This window comes from Tupaia chinensis, unplaced genomic scaffold (genome assembly GCF_000334495.1).
Source record: "Tupaia chinensis unplaced genomic scaffold, TupChi_1.0 Scaffold000091_1, whole genome shotgun sequence".
Lineage (NCBI taxonomy): Eukaryota > Metazoa > Chordata > Mammalia > Scandentia > Tupaiidae > Tupaia > Tupaia belangeri.
Window position 1 is genome coordinate 1086210 of NW_006159553.1, and position 12934 is coordinate 1099143.

Genomic DNA, 12934 nt, shown 5'->3' on the forward strand with positions numbered 1-12934 from the left:
AGGGAAAGGCTTTGCCACTGCCATCTCTTGCTGAAGTTAGTCAGCGTATACAATTCTGCAGGTCTCAACGACTTCCAACTATCCACTAGTAGCTCTACATTTCTTCAAAGGCTCCTTTAGATCGGGGTGGTAGATCTTAGTCTCTTTTTTAATTATTCATTTATTTTATTAATTATTATTATGATTTTATCCATTTGCTATAGAGCACGTATGCTTACCAGAGAAAGACAGAGAGTGAGTGAGATAGGGAGAAAGCAAGTTACCAGGTCCAGGACTCGAATCACGGTCAGCCACGTGGGAGTGTAGCACCTTAACCACTGTGTCATCTGCCGACCCCCAATATATTCTTAAAGGGCCACACAGTACGTATTTCAGGCTTTGCAGACCAGACAGTATCTGTCAACTACTCAACTCTGCCATCAGTCATAGACAATAGGTATACAAATGTGTGCAATTGTGTCAAAATAATACTTTATGGACGCTGAAATGTGATCACATACCATTTTCTGCTGTCACACACACACACACACACACACACACATATGTGCACATACATATGTATATATATGTATTTTGGTGGTGGTGTTATTTGGGTTTTGTTTTCTTTTTTTTTTCTGCATTAAAAAAATGTAAAAGTGGGGTTAGCAGGCAGCATGATGGCCATGATGGTTAAAGTGCTGGACTTCCACATGGCTGACTGCAGTTCAAGTCCCACACCCAGCAGCTTGAAAATCACACTGGGTACATGTGTGTGTATATATATATATATATATATCCAAAATCTTGAGAGGAGAATGGAGGAGACGAGACTGTGGCAGAGCCATCGCCCCTGGTGGATGATTTCTCACTTTCCCTCTTTTTGTCTATCTCAGGCAAACACACACACACTCTACGGCCAAAACCTAAAAATAAATAAATAAATAAAAGTCTAGGCTGGTCCTGTGGCCTAGGGGTTAAGAGATCTGGATCCCGCATGGCTCCCTGGGGTTTCATTCCAGTTACAGTGGCTTGGAAAACACACTGGGCCTGTGTATATGCATGTCTGAAATCCCAACAGGGTAAAGAAGTAGAGGAGAAGAGCTTGCTGTGTGGCCACGTCCTACAGGGAGATGCCCTCTCCCTTCCTTCCCCTCCCTCTCCCCCTGCTTCTCTCTGGTGAGCGCACGTGCCCTCTGGCAACTTAAAAAATACGTATATAGAAACTACTCATAGTGCAAAAGCAGGCACACGGTCAGATTTGGCCCAGAGCCCACAGGTTGCCAACGCCTTCTTTAAATCACTTAACTCAGTATTTTCCCCATCTGGGTGAGCCCTTCTCTGTCTTAGGCATCTGTAAGTGAAGATAAGTCATTCTATGACCTTCTTCTCCTTTGTTTTTGTTAGAAGAACAGCTCCAGAGACAGCAGACAGAGCCAGCTTCCTGATTTCAGTGTGTGCAGCTGTACTGGAGCAGATCCTGGAATGGATCCTTCTATATGTTGAGGAGTTCATATTTTATTCCAAATGTATAAGAAATGCTGTTCAACCACTAACCAATGGATATTAAGAAAAAGTAAATGGTATCCAATAAATGAATAAATAGCCCCTCGTTTCTGCTCTCGGAAGTGAAGTGCTGGCAAGGGGCTCATTTCATAGGCATTCGCAATGTTACCTGTGTAGACGCAGATGACCATCACACAGACTATGTTCCTTCTTCCAATTCGCTGTGAAATGTTTTATGAACCAAGGCCCTGGTTTGGTGGTGGATAGCCCTTAAAATGGCATCTATAAAGCTCCCCTAGCCTGTTCCCATCCTTCCTGCTCTTGGAACCCAGCTGCTGGACAGTAAGGAAGTACATGCCACAGACTGAGGAGGGGGGGCACAGAGCATTGCCGTGGAGGACTACACACCACGTGCAGACAGAGGCCGAGACGGGGCAGGCACCCCAGTCACACTCTCAGCTGAATGCAGTTTCACTGTGACCTCTCCACACACCATATGGAGTGGACCTGCCACCCAGTGAGCTCAGAATGACAAGGACTAAAAATCTGTTGTTATTTTAAAATCACTAGATTCAAGGATGTTTTACAGCATTGCTGTAAGTGATTTTAGTCCTTTCTCCTTGCTTCTTACATTACTTATCTATTGCCACATAACAAAGCACCATCAATGCACTGATTTAAAACAGAATCCCCTTTCTATGGGACAGGAGTCCGGGCACAGTCTAGCTGGGTCCTCTGTACCTGGTCTTTTAAGGCTGCAGTCATGGTGCTGACTGGGCTGTGTTTTCATCTGAAGGTTGGACTGAGGAAGAATCCGCCTCTGGTGAAGAACATATACAGGAGAAAAACAGTAGGGGGCAGAGGTTGTAAAGCTACTCTGGGGCTCTGCACTATCCTCAGCAGAGTTGGGATGTGCTGCAAAATGGTGGGACAGTTCGGAAGTAGAGAACTTGTCCTTGTGGACTCACCACACAATGAAAACTACAGCTAGGCCCGGAAGTAATTATAATATTAGACAGAAAGCCCTACTTCCCTTAAGACAATTCTAGGGAGTTTGGCATTTAGGGTTCAGGCAAGGACAAAATGGAAGGCTCAGAGCAGAGGGCACGAGTTCCTGGAGGCTGAGAATACAGGCCATGCCTGGAAAGAGCAGATACCTTCTAATCTAGAGCAGGGGTCAGGGACTCCACCCATACAGGCAGGTACTTTGCTCAGCCGATGAACAAAGGCTGAGAGGAAATGACGGGGTGTGGTGAGGGTCATGGCCAAGAAGAGCAGGCATCTGCTGTCTAAGAAAAGGGGCAGCCTTTTCCCAACTCCAGTCGTTCGTTGCCACATGAGAACATTGGCCCCAAAGTTCCAGGTGTAACCCATGAGGAGGGAAATGAAAACTTTAAAATGTTACAGAATCTCTCCAGTTTGTTTAACGTGGATCAGTAAGGGACAGTTTTGAAAACAGAGTAGGGGCCAAGAAACACACCTGTGCACCTCATTCAACTGAGGGAACAGGTCCTTGTAAAGGTACAGGGCAGGGTGAGCTGGGCAAAGCCTATGGAGTAGCCAAACCTATTCCTTGAGCTATTGGGTTGCTGGAAGTCGTGACATATTTTTTTATGCAAAGATGCGTTGACTGTCCCAGTGACCCAATATTTCCAATGGCAGAAGTTCCCCAAATGTGACTCCTTTACCAGCGCCAAGAACAGCTAGAAATGTAAATTCTCAGGTCCCACTCGATCCAGACCTACTGAATCGGAAGCTCCAGGGCTGGGGTCCGGCAAGCAGGACTGGAGCAAGCCTTCTGAAGGATTCCAAGACTCACTCAAGTTTGAGAACCATTATTTCATAGGAATCATGTTCCAGCCTTAAACTCCGTATTTTCTGTCCCCTAGACCCATTTTCTGTCTTTACAATTTTTCAAATTGTCAGACTACAGCAGGACACAACCTTCTAGGAAGTACCTCATGTCAAAATAACAGAGAGCTGACTGCTGAGACACAGCACTTCACCTCACCTTGACATGCTGTTAAATCGCAGAGGTTCTATGTGGTACAAAGGTATGCCGCTTTAAACAGCAGACTCACGCTAGCAGAGGCGAGACACCCATGTTATCAGTCATGTGTAGGCCAAGAATGACCAAGGGAATATTAAGTGATGTCTCCCATCTCCTGTTCCCTCCAGGGCACGTGCTCCCTGGACAGAGCTAAAGACATAACTGTCATGTCTCTTGTTTCTTTTTTGCCAAATGTGCATGCTGAGTTCAGTTCCCAGAAATTAAATGTGTGAAATTGACGAAGTCTACCAAATGGATGCGGCTGGACTATCTCACAAACCTAGAGGAACAGTCAGGGCAACGTCACTGGCACGTGGGATGAGAACACCTTCGTGATATCCAAACGGCATCCCGTTGACCTCTTTTCTCTGCTACAATTCCACTAGTTGGACAGTCATTTTCTGACCGCCAACTACCAACCCACTTACTCACGCCTTCTTACAGAACTTATTAAAAACATGGATTGCTGGCCACATTCTCAGAGATTTTGGTTCTGAAGATGTAGCGTTGGGCTGAAGTACCTATAATTTTAAAAATCTCCCCAGAGAAGTCAAACTAATTCAGAGTTTGAGGAATCTCTGAGTGAAAGCACTCTAGAGGCACCAAAAATATTGCTATCAGTCACTGAAACCCTAACATATGGGTTTACAGGATCAGAAAAGGCCAACTTGGAAAGAAAAAAGGGATCAGAAGGGAACAGATGGGCTTTGACAAGGATAAGGAACTGGGCAGGGGAGATGGAGTGAAGGTTCTAGGAGGCAGTGGGGAGCACAGAAAGGAACTTCAGAAACATGACACATCAAGGGGATGCCTGCAGGTCATCATGGCTCACGTGACCACCCTGTAGGTGATGGGCCACCAGGCAGCTCTGGCTCTAAGGAATGTAAAAATAAAGAGAAATGCTACCCAATAGGGACAAAGCACACGTCATGGTGAATCATTTTACTAAACATGTTGAACGTAACTTCCAGCTTGCTTTTCTTCTCCAAAAGGGTTTCATTTTGAAAATAAGGAAAGCCAAAGACTTTAGTTTTGGTCAACCCAAAATCACACGGCTGAGAAACCATTGGTCATTATGAGATTGTCTACACAGGGTGCTTTGTGGATCATCTGAAGGTTGCAATAAAGATTCTCATGGACGCCACTGCAAGGGTAGTGCTGGTACCGACTTACCTTTCGTTCTGGCCAATTGTATTTCGCAAAGATCGTATCATAGGTGTCCACCGCCCCATCAGTGATGAGCATGATGGCCTGGCTGCAAATACTTCCTTGCCCTGTGTGGTTGAACTGTGGAAAGAAAGAAGTACAAATAAAATACACGCCGGAGTTCTGTGTTTCTGTGAGACCTTAGAGGCATGAGGTCTTGAGTTTGGGAGCCTCTTAACATGAGTTTCGTGTGCCTCCCCCAAACCAAACATACATAGTAAGTCTTTCTGCACAGATGGCCATATTTGCTCCAACAAGTTGGAACTAACTACAGACTGCAGAGGAATTTCTAGAAAAACACACATGGAGTGAGAAGGAAAATTCTAGCGTGCACAACTAGAATTCAAATTTGGACTATGTTTCAGAAAACAAGCCCAAAGGAGTTGGCACAATAACCTTTTAGGGGTGCATTATAAAGGAAGAAGGATATTTGAGAGGCAACACCTCTTTGAAAAAATCTAAATGAGGGTGGTTTGAGTGGGTCCAACATGTATAAAATGTATAAAATATGGTAAAACAAGTGTTTTGGACATGTAGAGAATAAAGTTGGGAACAGGACAATTTAGATTAGAAGCCTGAGCACTCTTGTCTAAGGGTTTAAGTGCATATGGTTAGCATGTAATGTTATAACTGTGTGTACGCCATGCAGACATTCCAAGATTGTCCTCATTGGGTGTAAAACCCTAAATGTCCTCAACTTTCAGCTTTATGTAACCTTGCAAAAGCTCCCAGCATCTGTGATTGGTAACAAAAGGTTGCCAGAGTGGCATGTCCTTCCCTGAATCAGAGGTGGCAAAGTCCCTTAATAAGTGCTACTACGGTGCCATTCACGGTAGCACCATGCTCTGTAAAAACCCTACAATTACAATGACAATGCTGCGGCATGGGAAACACACAGAAAGTCTCGGGCCTTGAGGAGTGTGAGAACTCCCTCCACTGTAATCTGTGAAGTTCATTCCTTTATTCTAAAGTTATTTGCTAAGTGCTCACACAGTGCTGGGGACGAAACACACAAAACTCCCTTCCCTTGCGTAGCTCCGCATTCTTTCTGGGAAGGTGTATACAAACAAGATAAGTAAGTAAACCATGCTGTATTTTAATAATTATGATGTTAAAAGGGGAAAAGAAAGCAGAGAAGAGGAATAAGAGATGATGAAAGGTGGCCAGCAGATGGCATGGCGGTTAAGGCAACTGGACACCACATGGCTGACTGAGTTGTTTGAATCCCAAACCCGGCAGCTTGAAAAATGTGCTGGGTACATGTGCGTGCGTGCTTAAAATCCGGAGAGGGGAAAGGAGAAGTGATTGTTGTGTGGCTATCCCTGCAGGGCGTGATTTTCACCTCCCCGCTTTTCTGCCATAAACGCACACACCCATAGCAAAATTAAAAAAAGAAAGAGAGATGGTTAAGGGCTTATTTTAGGAAAAATTGCCAAGGGAGACCTCACAGAGAAGGTGACATCTGTGTAATACCAAGGGCCGTGAGTGTTGGGAGAAGGGCATTTTGGAAAAGGCACCCCTGGCATGGAGGCTGCTCTTGCCTGGCTGGCCGGCCACTGGCGAGCCTGAGCGCTAGTAAAGCATCCCAGTTAAAGCTTGACATTGCTGTAACACGAGTGAAGACGATAAATAACTGGACAGATGGACAGACGGGTGGATCAAACTGCCTTGGAGTCCTTTGGGGACAGAACAAAGCCAAATCAAAACATATACAGGGTACGGCTACACAGCAGAAGGCACTCAATCCCATGCCGGCACACTGCATGCCTAGTACATGTTCTCCTGGAGCGGCATTTGTCAGCCTGCAGAAAGATGCTTACGCAGTTGTCATGACACAGGTTAAACACGCATCTGCTGGGCTACACGCAGGAACATACTGAATCTCGCTAACCTCTGGGGTAGGTACTATTATTACGCCGATTTGACAGGTAGGGAGCCCAAGGCACAGAAAGATTAGCCAACTTGCCCAAGGTCACACGGCTACTGTCTGGCATAGCCGGGATTTGAATGCTAGCAATCTGGCTCTAGAATTGATTCTGATTCAGTGCTACACACCCTGCCCATGACCAGAAGGTTCTTGAGTAGCTGGTGATACACAAAGGGCTCCAGAAATGTTCGTTTCCTTCTCCTGCCTCTTCCTCCTCATGCTATCTGGGATTCTGGACTCAGAAGGCATTCCCCAGAGTGCGGCCCTCACAGTGAGTGCTCCTTAAACTTTTTGTCTAAGCACTTGCCTCACTTTAGTCTTGGCCCTGGCAGCCACTCCTGAAACTCAGACCAGACATGGGCCCTTGAATGAATGAGACAAGACTCATGGTACTGCCCTTTTTAGTAGGTAGAAATACCTAAAACTAAAGCCATCACGCCATAAAGCTGTTCACGTGACTACTCTTCCATCATCTTCAACATAGCTTGCTGTCCCAGACAAACACTTGCCAGGAAGATACAATGTATGAGCAATGTTATTGCTTATTCCAGGATCTTCTTGTGGCACCTGTCAATGTTTCTAAAGAAAGCCTTGGGTCCAGAAGGTGGTGGTATGGTGGTTAAGGCACATGGTTGACTGTGGTTTGAGTCCTGGACCTGGTGGCTTGCTTTCTCATTTTCCCTCTCTCCCTCTGCCTATCTCTTTCTGGTCAAATTTTAAAATATAATAATAAATAAAATTAAAATGAAATAATTATTTTTTTAAAAAAGAGAAGAAGAAGAAGAAAGACTCTAAGACTTTCGACCCCGGGGTCCTGAAATCATACCTTTCCTGTGTCTTCTAACTGTTGACTACATTAAGTTTCTTACCTGCTCCTAACCAAGCCTCTTTCCTCCTCTCACACTGAAAGGCCCGCCTTCAACAAGATGTCAAAGTCTCTATAAATACCTCAACTGTGTCTTTTCAACTGAGAAACCACCAGAATGCTGCCCTGTTTGTATATCTTGTCCCTTACTGCAGCCTGGGGTTACCAACGGGTGGTTCGGGGATGTTTTGGAGACTGGGTTCAGCACCAGCTTCATGCCAGTGAATATATCCAGCAGCAGCATGCCAGTGAATAAAAGTGATCCCTACTTCAGGTCCCAGGAGTTTCCCAAGGGAAGAACATCAGGATGCCCTGGGGCTATTGTTGATGCAACTCATTTGAAAGCCTCCTGGAAAAACCTTCCCAAACAAAAGGAGAGAAATAGAGGGAAATGAAGACATCAGAATTATGGGGACCGGAGGAGGGGCTGGCAGGAGCTGTTTATTTAAAAACATGGCTTTCCTCTGGGGCTGGGCCCCTGCTATTCCCTGCTGCAATCTGTAGCTGGAGAATTTTGAACAATGCAATTAAATTCAAATGCTTTGATGAGTAATATCTCTTCTCTTCATATTTGTCTAGAACTTTTTTTTTATTGAATAGGGAGAGTGATGAAAGTGTTTTCCATAATAATAACAATGACAAGGCCCTGATGAGGAACACCAATTAGCTCAGTGATTCATCAGTTAGCAGGGAAAATTTCAATGCATCCTGACATTTAGAGCATTTGGTTGTGATTAACAGTCTTTGAAATGTCACCAAATTTTATTTAATTGGCTAAGAAAAATTTTTAAAAGGTAATCACTGCAAAGATCACATTCATCGCCAAAAAAGATAATTGCAGTTGTCACATGACAAGGTAGATGCTAACCACTGTAGCAAACCGGCCCTGTGTTCTTATAGAATGTAATGAATGCAGCAGAGATCAATAGCTGTAAGGGGCTTAGAACTAAGTTTATCTGAATGCTCCTTTCAAAGCCATTTGTATCAACCATTGCAAGCCTTAAGTCATTGGAGCAAATACCACAACTGAAATGCAGGTAATTGTAAGAGAGAATTAACTCCATTTAATTATAGTAACCTCTGAACCATTCTAAGCTTCAGCCGTAGGAGCAATTTCAATTGTGTGTGTGTGCGTGTGTGTGTGAGAGAGAGAGAGAGAGCGAGAGCGAGAGCGAGCGAGCGAGCTTTTTATTTCATGTTGGCTTGCAGCACCAGCCATAATACGGGGAAAGAGAATTAGATCACTTAAAGGTCATATTGATGAAGTGGAAAAATAGATAAAGCTTCATTTTCACGGGAGATTAGCCATTTCTGTGTTTGTCGAACAGCTGGGTTATTTAAAAACCCAGCGGCAAAAAAAAAAAAAAAAAAAAAAAAAAAAAAAAAAAAAAAAAAAACACAACCCCGGGGAAAAAAAAAAAAAAAAAAAAAACCCAATGGCAAGGGATGGGGTGGAAATGTCTCTCTCTCGGGGATAAATGTTCATGTGAACAAATGTGGTGCTGGACAGCCCACCGATCTCACGCAGGGGCATCTGTAACACGGACTGGCTCTTTGGGTTCTTGCTCTCCAAGATTGACATTCAATCCATCTGGTTTTCTGATTGGCCAGACTCCAGGACGGTTCTTACTGGGCAGGGCAGGGCAGATAAGTGTGTGGAGAGTTTCCCTGTCCAAAAAATACTCTCCCTGCAAGGATTCAAGGAAAAATAAAAAATCCACCTGGTGTCGACAATGTCTCCAGGTCTCAGTGGTCCCAGTGGAAGTGTGAATATACTCTCCGTACACCATGATACTGTACCCAAAAATGTTCTTAGTGAGCAGTTACTCCTACGAGATGCTAAAACTGACTTTATGATATGATACGAAGTGTTACTGAGTCAGTACGTTTGAGTACTGGCATAAACACACTTGAAGAGGTCTGATCGCTGTAGGGCCCCTTAAGGCCTTATAAGGACTGAAGAAAATTTCCCTCCTACTCTGAAGTTTCTGGTTCAAAATGAATTACAAAGAGATGGATTAGTAGGAGAGAAATGATAACAAATTTGTTTGAGCATGGTTTTAGGTGACAGAGGACAGTTGAGGTTGAAGATCCAGAGACAAGATAAATGATCCATTTTCATACTCAGCATCAATGAAACATGTATTGCTGTATATAAATACGATTGAATCAAAGGGGTTTGATTTCTTAGCAATAACCTGAATGGAAAACTCAGTCAGGCCTCCCACTGAGATTCCTCTTGGCCTTAGTGTATAAGTCCTTTCTTCCGGATGCAGAGCCAAACCTTTCTGGAATGGGGGTCCCACAACACACTAGCCAACAAGGCAGGTCAGAGAATTTCTGCATGGCCAGCTCTTACCCAGAAAGGCAGAGAAAAATGAGAATAGTATTTCTAGGCTTTATGGCTGGCTTCTAGAGACAAGGAACTCTGGTTTCTATGCCCTGCCTTATGAAAGAGGGATTCTAGTTTGTGTGGCTTGTCTAGGGGAACAAGGAGGACTGCAAGACGGGAGGGCAGGAGAAGGTTAGACAGAAACTTTGCTTCTGATGCCTTCATTTTGGGGTATCATTCTTGATCCACGACAGCCTTTACCATGTGCAAGTGCACTGTGGTTTCCAAGACGAGGATGGCACTGCCCAGGCTGACCACGGCCCCCATGCGGGGAGACCTAGCAGACCAGTGCTCATGGGGAGCTCTGGTTTAGGCTGTTTATGTTGATTAGTGGAAGGGGTGCACAGGACAAGGGAAAGAAGAGGGGGAAGGAAGCAGGGCCAAAGCTGCAAGAGTTGGAGCTGCCTCTAGAAACCCCGAGAGCAGAGGCAGCCCAGTGGTCACCAAGAGGGCACGCCTCCCCCAACCCTACCCTGCTGAAATGGAGCCAGGTACTGCTTCACCTTGCTAGCTTTCAACCCCATGAGAAAGAGACCACCAGCACCAGCTTCAAGGGCGAGCGATGTGCACAGGTGGCTTAAAAATCACACCAGGCACATGTGCGTGCATGCCCAAAATTCTAGGAGGAGGAGGGACTGTGGCATGGCCATTCCCCCTGGAGGGTGATTTCTCACTTTCTCTCTGTCTCTGCCTCTCTCTCCAGCAAACACACATACCCTATGGCAAAAACCTCTAAAAAATAAGAGAAAAGAAAACAAAACAAAACCTAATAACATCTGAACAAGGGACCCTGCATTTTCATTAAGCACTAGGCCTTGCAACTGATGAGGTCAGTGCTGGGCCTATTCTTACTCACAGCTTACAGATGAGAAAAGTAAGAGTGAGACAGAATCATTCTCTCCAGGTCACACAGCAAGCTCTGGCTGAGTTGGGCTTCTCAGCCCAGTCTATCTGACTTCAAAGCCATATGCACACACTTGGGCAACACCACAACAGGCTTCCAACTCGCATTTCTTCACACCTAGGCCAGAGAGCAAGCAAGCAGAAAATCAGTGCAAGGCCGCCTTCTAAACAAGGGACTCCCAGCTTGGAGGGGGCTGACTCCTGCTCCTCCACTGGGTTTTTGAGATAAAAGGCGAGCAAATTTTCAAACAGTAGCAAGTCTTTTCAATAGTAGCATCTGGAAAGGGCCTGCTGAGATGCAGAGTTCCCTGCTCTGAGAAGGCACCTGGCCATGGTTCCATCCAGAATGCAGAGGTGCAGCTTGGCTGTGTGCCCTGACAGCTTTTACTGGTAAAAGAGAGTCTAGACCGAGGGCTGACCCTTAGCTTGAGAGGCCAGTACGCCTGTATAGTAAACCCTCAATGCTTGGAGGCAGGTGTAACTAACCACCACCTATAAGCTGTGCGGTGTTGAGCAAGTGACTCAGCTGCCTGAGCCTTTGTTTGCTCACTGGCAAAACGACAAGAGCTTGCCCTGCAGAGCTGCCTGGAGACTGGCTCCAGTGAGTCCTGGGAGCCTCCCACTAGCCTCCCAGCTCTGCCAGACTCCTCAGTGTGGGTGCTGCTTCCTTCAGGTCATTCCAGGCCTTTTTCGTGCAAACCATGTTTCCTGGATTCCCTGAGAGCTTTGACAAGGTTCATCCACAGGGGAAAGAATCCAAGGTGTTTCTAAGACATTTTTCTCTGGTCTGGGGAACGAGAGATTTCTGGCCATAGCTGTGCAGAGCGCCAGCTTCCACACCACTGGGCTTTTCTTCCCTGGTCCCAGGTCCTGCTGGGAAGCCTCCTTGATGGTTCTCATCCTACCTGGAAGCCACTGACTGCGCGCTGATGTCCCCCTTCCTGCTGTTGTCCTCTCCATCCGGAGAGGAGGTGCCTCCTGCTGGTGCTCATCAGTGGAGCTCTTCATTCCCTGCTTGGCTGCTCAGCATTCCCACCCCTGAGGCAATCAGGTCCCTAATTTAACTCCTACTATTTGGAATACCTAGAGTGCTTCTACTCTGTGACTTCTTAACATCGTCACAGCTCTCTGTTCCAAGCCACCATGACCTCTCACTCAGGTCACTGAACGGCCTCCCCTATGGTCCTTGCCCTCTAAGTATGGCTTCGAAATACAGCAACCAGCAAAATGGTGTTACATACAAGACCATGTCACTCTCTGCTCAGACTCTCCAACGGTTTCCAGTCCACGCAGGAAGAATCAAGGTCCTTCCTAGAGTTTCTTTTTTTTTTTTTTTTTTTTTAATTTGCTATAGGGCACACATGCTTGCCAGACCCAAAGGGAGAGAAGGAAAGGGAGAAAGTTCCCCCTGGGGAGATGGCCACACTGCAATTCCTTCTCCATTCTTCTTTGGGGATCTTGGGCATGTATGCACATGTGCCCAGTGTATTTTCAAGCTTCTGGATCCAGGACTCACACCGTGTAGCTGGCCGCGTGGGATCCAGCCAACTTCATCACCACACCACCAGCTGGCCCCATAGAGTTGCTGAGGCTCTACGTGACTCGGCTCTCGGCTCCCTCTGTGACCTCATTTCCCACGCGTTCTCTTCCCTCCTCTGCTCTCAACACAGGGGCCTTGTGGTACTGTACACACGGCAAACATCCCACCTCAGGGCCTTGGCACTCGCTGCTCCCCTTGCTGGAAGCTCCCTCCGCAGGACGTCCTCACGGCTGCTCCCTCACGTCCTTCACATCACTATCCAGAATCACTGCATCAGAGACCCCTTCCCTGACCTCACCACACAAAGCAGCAATGCTCCCTCCTTCTAGAACCCGCATTGTGCAGGAGCAACAGCACTACTGTTTCTACGTCCCTACTTACCTACTCTCTCCTCTGGTCATTCCCACTACAACTGAGGTCAGCAAAATTCGTAAAGAACCACAAAGTAAATATTTCCGGCTTTACGGTCATACGGCTCCTCAATCACAGCTACTCGTCTCCTCCACTGCAGCGCGAAAGCCACCATACATGACGTGCAGCAGGTGGGTGTAGCTATGTCTAACAGAATA

General features: G+C 46.1%; 1 protein-coding gene across 1 annotated transcript in view; it reads right to left on the reverse strand.

The window, feature by feature from the left end:
• Window positions 1-12934, reverse strand: part of CACNA2D3 (calcium voltage-gated channel auxiliary subunit alpha2delta 3) — a 931343-nt gene that overhangs the window by 432459 nt on the left and 485950 nt on the right. The window contains exon 13 of the mRNA XM_006143064.2: window positions 4706-4819. Within this exon, the coding sequence (XP_006143126.1) occupies window positions 4706-4819 (114 nt within the window). The remainder of the gene's footprint in view (window positions 1-4705; window positions 4820-12934) is intronic.